Raw genomic sequence first — 12,079 nt, forward strand, 5'->3', positions numbered from 1 at the left:
CCGAGCGTTGTGATGTCGGGCCATCCGGAGAATTCATCAGTCAAAACCAAGTAATGGGTATCGGCTACTTCGAATAGGTCGGCGTGGAGTTTTTGGAAAGGGCGCTCTGCGTCTGGGCCGCGTTGCATGGGCTCGTGTGGTTGCGATGGGAGATGTTCTTGGCAGGGTCGACAGTGGCGGATCACGTCTGTGACATCGGTTGCAATTGTTGGCCACCATACTGTCATCCTTGCTCGTTCCAGAGTTTTGGAGATGCCCTGGTGTGCCGCATGTAGGTGGTGCAAAATTTGACGCCGCATGGGGCCTGGGACGAGTAGGCGTGGTCCGTGGAGGATGATGTCATCTTGCGCGTACAGAGATTCTCGCTCCTTGTAGTATGGTGCTAGCAACTCGTCCTCGCAAAGGAGTTGCTGTTTGCTGTCGGGCCAGCCGTGGTGTATGCGCCGCAGCAGTGCTTTGTAGGTGGGGTCCTGTTGGCCCACCCGTCGAATGGTTTGAATGTGCTCCTGTTGAGCGTCTAGTGATGGATTTGGTATGGCCGAGTCCAATTGGGATATGGCTGTGGCAATAATAAATTCTCTATCTGCGTCTTCCTCTTGCGTGAGAACTTGGTCTGCTGTTCTAGGCTCGTTTCTTGGTTTGCGTGAGAGGGCGTCTGCGATCTTGTGGCGTTTCCCAGCTTGCCATCGTGCGGTGAAGTTGTAGCGAAGCAAGGTGGTCTTCAGTTTGAGGAGCCGGTCGTTTTGGATTTGGTCCAAGCGCCTGTTGTTCAAAATGGAGACCAATGGGTTGGAGTCGGTGATGATCTCGAAGTGATCCAGGCCATCTAGGAAAAACGCGCATTTCTTTGCCGCCCATGCCACCGCGAGCGCCTCTAGTTCGGCCATGCCGCTCCAGTTGGATTCGTGCTTCGCAAGCGTTCTGCTTCCGCACTGGACCGTTCTCCACGTGCCCTCGTCGCATTTTTGGCGTAGGAGGAACCCAAGCCCATGTAGGCGAGACGCGTCTGTAAGGAGCTGGGTTTGTCGTCGTGGATCGAAGTACGTTAGGTGTGGTGGGTTCGACAGGACGATTCGTGCTTCCTCGAAGGCTTGTTGGTGGTAAGGTTGCCATGCCCAGTCGGCCTTGTATGAGAGGAGGCTCCGTAACGGTTCTAGGATCGTAGTGAGGTCGGTCGAGAACCCTCCTAGTTGCTGGGCAAGACCCATAAAGGATCGAAGATCTGTTCGGTTCTCTGGGACTGGGAACTGTCTCAGGTCCTCGGTTAATTCCGGGTCGATTTGGTATTGGCCCTGTTTGACGATGAAACCCCCAAATTTGACCCTTTTCATACCAAATTGTACTTTACTTGGGTTAATTGAAATGTCGTGGGCGTCGCAGGCTTGTAGTACTCGCTTTACATCCTGAATGTGTTCCTCCCATGTCGTTGAATAAATCAGTATGTCCTCTACGATTCGGGCAATGTGGGGGATGCCCTCTAGCGCTTTGGCCATCCTTTCGTTAAAGACATCACTGGACCCATGCCACCCCATGGGCATTCGGCAGTACCTCATGCGCCCTCTGGGAGTGATGAACGTTGTGAGTTTGCGACTTCCTTCCTCTAGGTCGATTTGATGGAACCCTTTGAGGCCGTCCAGGACTGTGAAGTACGCTGCCGTCTTTGGTAGGTGGCAGACTGTGTGAATGGGGGATTGGGATGGGTAGATCGGACGTATTGTCGCTTTGTTTAGTTCTCGTAGGTCCACCGTGATGCGTGCCTTTGATGGGTCTTTCTTACGAGTGGCCACCATTGGGTTAATCCATTCCGATGGGTCGTTGGTGTCGTCAGCGAATTCTATGATGCCCGCGGCCACCTGCTCGTCGATCTCCCGGTTGACCGCCTCCTGGAGGTTGAGTGGGATGGGGCGTGTCCCATATTGTTGTTTTGGGCTCACATCACGTCGTAGTTTTATGGCGACTGGGCCGCCCTTCATGGGTCTGCAGATTCCGGCCAGCGGTCTTGGGAATTCTTGGCGTAATGCGTCCCAAGCTGTCTTCCGTGAAGCGTCTGAAATCGTATGTCCTGGTGCTTTGGATGTGGTCGGGCTTGCGGCTGTTGCAGAACAACCATGCCCGACTAGTCATTGAGTGTTGTTGATTGTAGGTCGGTGGGGGCTAACGAAAATCTGTAGCTCCCGGCACACTTGGCGTGACAGCATCGGCTGTGCGAGGCCGTCGATGACGTATACGTCTGCGATTGTTTCCCTGTTGCTGGGTGCCCATGAAACCCTGGCCCTAAAGATGCCAACTGTGCGGAGGTTGTTTGGCTGCCCATCGGCTTGCCTCGGGGATTGTGGTGGTGGTTTGGTGTGAGTTAAGTCGCTCGTTGTCAGGCCCAGACGACTCAGGTCCTGGAGGGGAACGCATGTTGTATTGCTTCCTGTGTCCGCTAGGCATGAGACCCGTCTGCTGCTGATCCCCTTCCAGTGGGCAATTGTCACCGTCTCCGTGCCGAGCTTCTCCAGTGGGTCCAGTGGATTCTTGAGGGTGGCAGTGTTGATCTCGCTCACGATGGAACTCAGTGCGCCTTCGTCCTCACTGGTGTCTGTTATGGCATTGGTTTGGGCAGTGGGCCGAGGTCGGCCTCCTGCGTCTGGGAAGGTAGGGCAGCACCTGTCGTAGTGGCCCTTTTTGTTGCAATGGCGGCAGGTGGCTTTTGCTGCTGGGCATCCTTTGGTTTGGTGCCATGGTTTGTCTTTCCCGTGGCCACATTTGCCGCAAGTACCTCTTTTGTTCTTGTCAATCTGTTCCTTGGGTGGCACACGTGTGTTTTGCCTGAGTCTGCTGGCCATTGGTGTGTCGGTTGTGGGTCTAGCTATTATTGCTTCTGCATTTCTTCTTGACGCCATGATGTTTCGGGCTAGTTTCAAGGCATCGTCCAGTGTGGCTGTGTTAGGCAGTTGTAGCAACTTCTCCGTGATTTCCCTGTCGTTTATCCCTGCCACTACCTGGTCGAGAATGCGTTCTGACTCGGGGTCAGCCTCTTGTGTGAACTTGCACTTCCTCGCCATGTCCTTGAGTGCAATCATATATGCGTCGCAGGTCTCGTCCTCGGTGCGTATGCGGGCCTGAAACTCCTTTCGATAGACGCGTTTGTTGGTGCCGGCCTCCAAGTATTCCTCGAGGCCGCAGATGATTGTTGTCGCGTCTTGGCGTTCTGCTTGTGTCAAGGGAAGGTTGCGCACCACTTTGGCTGTACTCGGTGTAAACGTTGTCTTTAAGGCGTCTACCGTAATTGTTCTCTTTGCTGCACGCATTGCGGTCGTGACTTCGTCTGAGGGTGGTTTCGTGTAGTCGGCCTCTAAAAGGCGATTGATTCCCGAGTGGCCTTTGAAGGTTTCCCAATCCTCCTTCCATTGGGTCCAGTCGACGTTGTCGACGTCGAGTGTCGGGGGAGTGGCCCTACAAATAAAGTACCTGGGGTCTAGTTTCTCCATTGCTGGTGGCTCGCTTGGCGTCTCGATTTATCCGGAGCGCTTGTTTCCACAAATCCTGTCATCCGCTCGCACAAATGCCTTAAATTCGGGTTTCTTTTAGCGGTTGGATCCTACCGACTGCGCCATGTTTGATTGAAAAAGTATTTAATCCTCTCCAGTGCTGGCCGCATTCCAGCACGTACATCAATCCTACTAAGTAACTAATGTTGCCTATCTTAATGTCACACAAGATATTATTTCATTTAGGTCAGTTTTAGTGTAATGTGTAATAATTGAACTATACAGGGTGATTCAAATTCAAAGGCCACCATGGGGATCTCGGGAACTGTTAAAGAATAGGTGAGGTAGTTTAGCATTTGACAAAGTTACCCTTGATGGTACATCATCTATTTTTAATAAGAATAACGCTTAATTCGTAAAACGCATAGAAACTACTTACGTACGTTACTTAAGAACAAAGGCAAAAAAAGATATTTTACAAGCATTTGAAGGAATGCAAGTAAGAGGATGAAGAAAGCATGCGATTACACCCATCGTTAAGTAACAATCCTATAATTGCCTACAATTATAATTTAGAAAATTAAGCCAGAAAAGAACACTGTTTCCTTTTAATTTAATTATACATTCTTTTTTTCCTGATGTTTTTTTTCCTGGATTTTGTTTCCGCTGACTTTTTTTACCTGGCTTATTTTTCCGCTGGTTTTTTTTCCGTGCCTCTTTTTTCCTGGATTTTTTTTCCGTAGTTTTTGTTTCATTGGATTTTTTTTCCTAGATTCGGGTCGAATAGCGTGTCTACGTGTGGGACTTGTATAACATTTTGAGTAAATTGGATTCTATCCCGTGTTGTTAGGTGCCGATGTAAAGATAAAGGACACATCTATGCCTCTATTGTAACAGATTTTTGATTTAATACTCGAATTTTGCATAAATAATTGTAGAAGTACTTGATATTTATGGTATTTTCGGGTGCCGTAATTATTAATATTTAAAAAATATCAAAAATCTGTTACAAGAGAGGCGTAGAAAGAGGTTTTAGAATCAAAAGTGCCGGCATGGCGTTTTCGAGTCTTAGTTTCGTAAAAGTGCAATACAATTTCTTTCATGAAGCCGATTTAAAAAACCTTTCATTTCACATCATAATAGATTATATTGCACTTCTCTCATTTGAATTTTAAAGTTGTTGTTTAAAGTAGTACTTAATTCCAAATTTTGTCTCAAAAACATGTTATTTGTGCATTTATATACGGAAACAGCAATTAAACAATATCTGTAAATGCTCGCACAACTGAGACTGACAGTATATTGCATATTCTGAAATATCCCAAAACATTGTCTATAGGTACAATAATAGTAAAGTTTAATTTCGATCTTAAATTAAGGTAAGATCGTTGGAATCAAGATTTACTTGTAAGTTGATAACTTTGACGTCATTTCCTAAGAGGTGTGCAAATAATAACATGTATTACGTAAGCATAAGTTTGTAAATACAGAGATAATATTGCAATACGATCTTCACCTGCTGTTATAACTCCCACGCAGTCTACGAGATAAGTACGCGAAAGTAGCGTCATCTAAAGAAATCTAATCACTTTGATTCAGTTGAGTAGGTGGTATAAAACCTCGATTAAAATTTAGTTACTTTTGATAGTTATAAATTCAATGCTTTTAATAAGCGGAGTTTGTCCCAGAGGGCAACCTACGGAGAAACTCCGTTAAAGTGGACCCTTCAAAAAGCATTGCGTTGTCTTTCTATTCAGATTTATTATTCAGATTTATTATTCAATGGTCAACTAAATGTGGGATTACGAGGGTAATCTGTATTTCGATCACACTCGGCAAACCTTTGCAGTAAAGGAAAAGCCATTTATTTTTTGTAATGCCGTTTCAGAAACTCGTGTATGTTGAGAATTTCTAGTTTCGTTTTGTGATCATTTTGGAATGCCAATCATAACCTATGGGATGCAAAAAAAAACCGTTATCGAGGATGCTTGATTCCGTACTTCTGCTTATAACATGATAAGGTGTAATACCTATAATCCCTTTGAAGCTTTTGCCTTCATTCTTAAATCAAACCAAGGTGGCGCTCGAATCAAATGATAACTTGTATGGAGTAAGTGGCATTGTGGGTTATTCTCATTATCTTCAGTGTGAAGGACCTCAAACATGAGTCTTGGAAAGTCGTTCAAATGAAAAATTTGACTCTTTCTCCCTGTTAACATTTGATTTAAACATTTGCGAAAATTGTTTCAAATTGTATTGATGGATTCACGTAGGAGCGACAATTCGAAATCATGGACTATATACTTAAATTAGGGTCGCGACAATCCATGGGCTCACATCACTACATTGCATTTATTTTCAAACGTAGCTACTGCTTTAAGTTTTGAGCATGACGTGACGAAGCCTCTTTGACTACAAGCAAATTCGTTTTAGGGCCGGTTTTACAATTACACTTTTACGCAGAATAAGATATTCTTGGAATAACTGCCATAGCAACATGTATCCCATTGGTTGACACAATGGTAACCAATGCAACCGTCGACATTTATTCTAGGTATAGGCGTATAGCTTATTCTCGGTATACAGTAGAAGAAGTAGACATACGGATTTCCTATAGGAATTTCCTATGTCTACTTTTACATGATAAAAAGTTTCCTGAAAGACGCCTAATTTTATGCAACCAAAATAACTTCTTGAAACAAATAAAGATCTGGCTGTCATATTAATTATTAATTTGAATATTGTTACTTTAGCTTCACAGAAAATAAAGCTCAAGCTCCTTTAACTGTTATCGGCACTATACCAATTGGAAATATCAACTTTTTCTTCAGTTGAATACATCGCACACGAACCGAAATTAGAATAGGGAAATCAAAGCATTCGAATTAATTGAGATGACAGGCAAATCCTCATTTTGTTTTAGGTAGTTACTTTGGTTGCATAAAATTCGGCGTCTTTCAGGAGAGTTTTTATCATGTAAAAGTATAGGAAATCTCTATGTCTACTTCTACATGAATATCACTGTATACCTTCATTGTAGATCGGCTAACTTGTAACGCATCTATTACGCGAAATACGTGTTAACCTAAAGAAAGTTAATACTGATGATCTTACTGTGGGTTCAGATTCTTCGTTATAGTAACATTTAGATAAATCCAAAATACTGCATCAATTTGTTTGCATTATTTTTTAATTTTATACGCTCTTAGAATCTAGGATGTATTTTTTAACTTTACATAGGTAATTGAACTGCACATCAGTATTATAAAATGACGAATCCAAAAATTTGAAAATATATATAAAGCTTGACGTATTTGTTCGAGAACATTCTAGAAGATTCGGCAACGTTCGGAAGCGTTCGAGAACTTTCAAGAAATATGGGCGTCTGCTATACAAGGTGATTCAAATTCGAGGGCCACCATGGGGATTTCGGGAACTGTAAGAGATAGGTATAGGTAGTTTAAATTTGGCAAAGTTGAAACTTAAAAAATTCCGACTACTTTCGGAGATATCCGGAAAAAGGCGAAACTTTGCAAAATCGTTTTTATTTTTTATTGAAGTTATTTAAAAAGATATTTCGAAATAAATGATACATTATTATGGCCACTTTTGTCCCTCTACAAGATGCTACTTTTAAATTTTAAGTTTGACGTTTCGTCTCCAGTCAACCATCATCAACTTTAACTTTTTGTGTCATTTGATGTAGAATTTTTTTCTGATTTCAAACATGTAAACATCACTATCTTCTAACATATTTAATCATAAATAGCGCTATTAATTCGTAAAAACGCAAGAAACTACGTACGTACACTATCTAAGACAAAGTTTTCTAGGCAAAAAAGAAGATATTTTAATAATTTAAAAAAATTGTGATGTTTATATTTTTGAACTCTCTTTTGAATTTTCTATCAAATAACCCAAAAAGTAAAAATTACTTCTATAAGAAAAAAACAAAGTTGATGTCAACCGGAGACGAAACGCCCGATTTAAAATTTGAAACTAGCATCTTGCAGAGAGAAAAAAGTGGTCATAATAATGTGTTATTTATTTCGAAATATCTTTTTAAATAACTTCAGTAAAAAATAAAAACAATTTTGCAAAGTTTCGCCTTTTTCCGGATATCTCCGAGTAGTCGGAATTGTTTAAGTTTCAAAACTGCATTTTGTTAAGCATCAATTTACGCAACTTTGCCAAATTTAAACTACCAATCTATCTCTTACAGTTCCCGAGATTCCCATGGTGGCCCTCGAATTTGAATCAACCTGTATAAGCAAATCGATTTGTGTTCAGGTAGTTCTAACATTGTTGCGAAGTGAAGTATTAAGCTCCCGTCATGTTATGTTATAAATTGTAAGTGATAAATAATAAATACTGTTATAGATTAATAAATTTCAAGACTGTCATAAATTTATCAATAAATAAAACAAGTCATTAAATTTACGTTACATTATGTTGACGCTAATTACTTAAAAATACAATCGTCGTCTAAAATGTGGAACAAATACATTTAAAACTCAGGTGTTGGGTAAAAAAAATGCTCGCATACGTTTATTATAATTTTTCTTGTGCATTTTTTCCACTAAAGGGAAAATGTACAGGGTGATTAAAAAATTAGATTTTGATAGCAATGTTGATTTTTTAAATGGCACCATATTTTTGAAAATCCGTTTTCGAATTCTGTCTCAAATTCTACGCATAATAAAAATAACTTGAAAATGTATTTTAAAAAATCAAGTTTGGTATCAAAATCTACTTTTTTACACACCCTGTATATTTCCTCTATAGTAGTGCTAAAAATGCGTAAGAAAAAATTATGATAATGCTCACTGTATTTTAAAAATTTATTTTTACTAGAGGTATCACCGTCGCAATGTAAAATACACATAAAAGAAATATTTACTTGTCGAAATCCTCAAAATGAAACTAAGATATATAAGATATATAAGATATATAAGATATATAAGATATATAAGATATATAAGATATATAAGATATATAAGATACATAAGATATATAAGATACATAAGATATATAAGATATATAAGATAATCTCGAAAACATCGAATGATTATCGCGTACCTACTTACATTCAGAGTTTACCTAAAAGTCGCAAATTCTAACAAAGTTCGGGCCTATACTCGTAGCTTGGAAGCTATTCATCTGGCAGAAAAAGTAATTTGACCCCCCCACTCCTAATATGTCACAAAGATGCCAAAAGCGTATTTGGGATTTATCGAGCATGAATTGAATTACACGCTGTCTCCAGATGCTTCCACAGGAATGATCCCACCTTGGCAGCCTTCCATTTACGTTTGTCATATTAAAAGCACATCCATGAAAATTCAGAGACGTTTACCAGCTCTTTATCGATACCATCTGAGGACAAAAAAGCAGCAAATTATTGCACAAGGAAGATTTGTTGGAGGAATACCGTTTTACTCCTTTGAGTTACTCAACAGCAGTCCTCAACTGCCAAGGTAATTACTATAATACATTGCTTTGAGTTAGAATAAGGAGAAGTACTGTGACCAGGTTCAAGTGTCCGGAGTTCTTGGGATGCCCAATCATTATCCACAAGTGCAGCCCCCGCATCGCATTCAGCTTCGTTTTGTTTATTGCTGTTCCATTAATCTTTTTACTATTTCTTCTATATTTTTGGTTCTTTCAACCTGTAAAAAGTAAATCAAAAACGCCACTTCCCCACAATAATATATTGAAATTAAAATTTTAAATTCAACGGCCACAGGGCTCCAATGCTGCCAGTTTTCATCCGTACCAATGATGTGCGCGGAGTTTTCTTTGCAGCATAAACTCCAAGGCATGCGCCAAAGCCTCTTCCTATTTCTAGCGTCACATATCAACCGGGCTATATCGATTTCCAGTTCTTGAAAAGTCTGCAGGTAAACCAAAACTAAAGGCTTGCTTGGCAATGCCTCTGGAGTTAGCATTTTTTTTAGAAAAACTAGCTTGACGGGAGTGTTAATACCTAATGATTATTGCAAAATTAGTGCCGGGCGAGTTCGGCACAACCCTAGACAGAATAGAAGTTTGATAGTATGACCCTTTTTGTGTTGAACTCGCCTTGAGCTCAGTGGATATTATTGCAGGGGTGTTCATAAGCTACATCACCTCAATTAAAGGTAATAATACCAAAAGCATTTTAAAAGAGTGACCTTTCTAATGCTGAACTCGCCTTGAACTCGTTCAGGTGTGCTCAGAAAGTGGAACAATGAAACATGTACCTATTAAAATCGAGCGAGCTCAAGGCGAGTTCAGCATAACAAAAGGTTTCACTATCAAACCTCTATTCTGCCTAGGTTTCTGCCGAACTTTTCCTCGGCTCGCTCGTTTATGCCTCTATAATAGGGAGGTAAGTCGTGCGAGTCAAAGTCGAATTCGGCACATATCAAGGCAGAGTAGGCTTGATATAGTGTGAATAGCTTTGTACTAACTGTACTTCAGTTCTTATGAAAAGTAAAGTTTAGCAAAGAAAAAAGGAGATTAAATATAGCTACCATATAACGGAAAATCCGATTATGAACACCTCGTAAATGTCTAGGTCTGCGTGGCAAAGGTCGGTAATGAACTTAAAGTAAAGCCTGTTTGGTGATATTACTTACGTCGAAAAGAAAGAAGTAGGTATATTGTGGATATCGTGACCAAAGGTCCTCTGTGCCGGAGATAATCGGATTAGGACTTTGTTACGGGATTGCATTTATTTAACGTCGAAATTACTTTTGCGTATTATACCTACCATGGCACGAGTGATGCGATTTTAGAATACCTACTGGTCCAACAGTTTCGGAAATATTTGGCGCCGACATCCTTCCGTTTTGCTTGTTCGAAATACGAATTAATACTTCTTTTTAGTGACATATTGGAGGTGGGAGACTTATGGTAAAGATCGATCATTAGCACAAGTATTTAAGCACAAATGGCACTGTTGCAAAAAAAATGTGATCGGTTGGCTTATTGGCACAATTTTTACATTATCCACGAGGTGCGTTTATCACTTAATACTATGGTGTAAAATTGTCCTGCTTTCTCGCTGTACTCAACTAGTACAAGTAATTAACATAATTAGCGTATCTTTTGAGCAATAACGTAGTCTGTAGGTAATAGAACTGCTATAGCTTTTTCTTTAGTATTTGATTACTAAAGCTATGTATTTTTGAATGAAAATTGATCAGTTCGTTACTGTTTTAATAGAAATGCCGCGCGGAGAAGGAAGTGAAGATTCAGTCACCTCACCACCAACGTTCCCGGACTAATTCTGCAATATTTATATCTAATAGTGGACCTGGGTTCGATTCTAAGGAGTTTATGCGTAGGTATGGATCCATATCAAAACTTTGTAGAAGAGCACGAAGCGTAGATAATCTATCCTTGGAAGAGGAAGGTCATTTTGGGTTGCCAACCTTGTCGATATCGGGACCGTCGCCACCAGGTGAAGACGAACCCAGCGAAACTGAAAGATTCTTACAATAAAGCTTCCAGCTTCAAAATTCTTACGTGTCCAGGTCGAGTGAATTGACGAACTTCTTTACAAGTTTATACTATCGGCGTAATTTGTATAGTATTAAATTAGTATCCGTCGTGGCTAGTGGGAGCAATAAAATAATTAGTGAAACTCAAAACGGTGTGCCAAGACCTGCTAAGTTAAACAATTAGTGGTTAGTGATTAATTACCCCATTAATTTTTATGTATACACTTTAGAGTATTTTTAGGACTTTTTTAGAGAATGTAGCATGTGCTGTCCACCTAAAGTATGTGTACATACACATTAAATTTTATATTTGATATCAATATCTAACTGAATAAAGCTTTTTTCATAGTGGTAAGGGACCAAAGTAGGTACCAACTGAATGTTTCCGCATTATGTTTGTATAAGGACCAGGCATTTCTACTTCTCCATTTGTTTGTGTTTTTATCTGTGGTAGCATGTAAGAACTACTTGCTCAAACGGTAGCAAATTGCTCTGCATTACTTCTAAAGTGTGATTTCGCAATGTGCTGACCAACTAAAATCTTCCATATCAATAAATCATATTGCGCGCTTGAGGAATAAAGTGGAGCAATTTCATCTTTATTTTAAGATCGAATCTAAATTTCAATTACGAACAATTTATCAAAGGAGGTATTTCGATAGAGACTGAAAAGTTTATTCAATTAAAACTGGGCACAAATTTTTTTAATGCATATCACAGTGTGTTTTATAAAAAATTTCAAATATGGCGTAAGAAATTTAAATAGGTACTGATGATTTATGTCAATTCAACATACTGCTTCAGAGGAATACCCTGCAAAACCATTTTTCCTTACATGGTGGGACAATAATTAATAAATTTGGTCCTATATCGAACACACAAAGAGGAACTCTCGTGTATCGGTACTCTCTAAGTAGTTACGGCCAGGGAGAGCTTAATTAATTTTCAATATCACTGTGATTCTAATGCCTTCTATAAATATCTACTTATTATTTGTAATGATAAGTATTTGATCATAAAAACGTGCTGTACATAAGGATTTTGCCACACACATCTCCTTTATGTAGATAAAATGCATCATGTAAATTACAAACCTTCTCCTACATTAAATTAACT

General features: G+C 40.1%; 1 protein-coding gene across 1 annotated transcript in view; it reads right to left on the bottom strand.

Moving 5' to 3' along the window:
- The window catches only part of LOC116176094 (bifunctional glutamate/proline--tRNA ligase-like), a 9,089-nt gene extending 7,116 nt beyond the window's left edge, over positions 1-1,973 (bottom strand). Inside the window, exon 1 of the mRNA XM_031494567.1 lies at positions 7-1,973. Within this exon, the coding sequence (XP_031350427.1) occupies positions 7-1,973 (1,967 nt within the window). The remainder of the gene's footprint in view (positions 1-6) is intronic.
- Positions 1,974-12,079: the final 10,106 nt, after the last annotated feature.

This window comes from Photinus pyralis, unplaced genomic scaffold, assembly GCF_008802855.1.
Source record: "Photinus pyralis isolate 1611_PpyrPB1 unplaced genomic scaffold, Ppyr1.3 Ppyr1.4_LG7, whole genome shotgun sequence".
NCBI lineage: Eukaryota > Metazoa > Arthropoda > Insecta > Coleoptera > Lampyridae > Photinus > Photinus pyralis.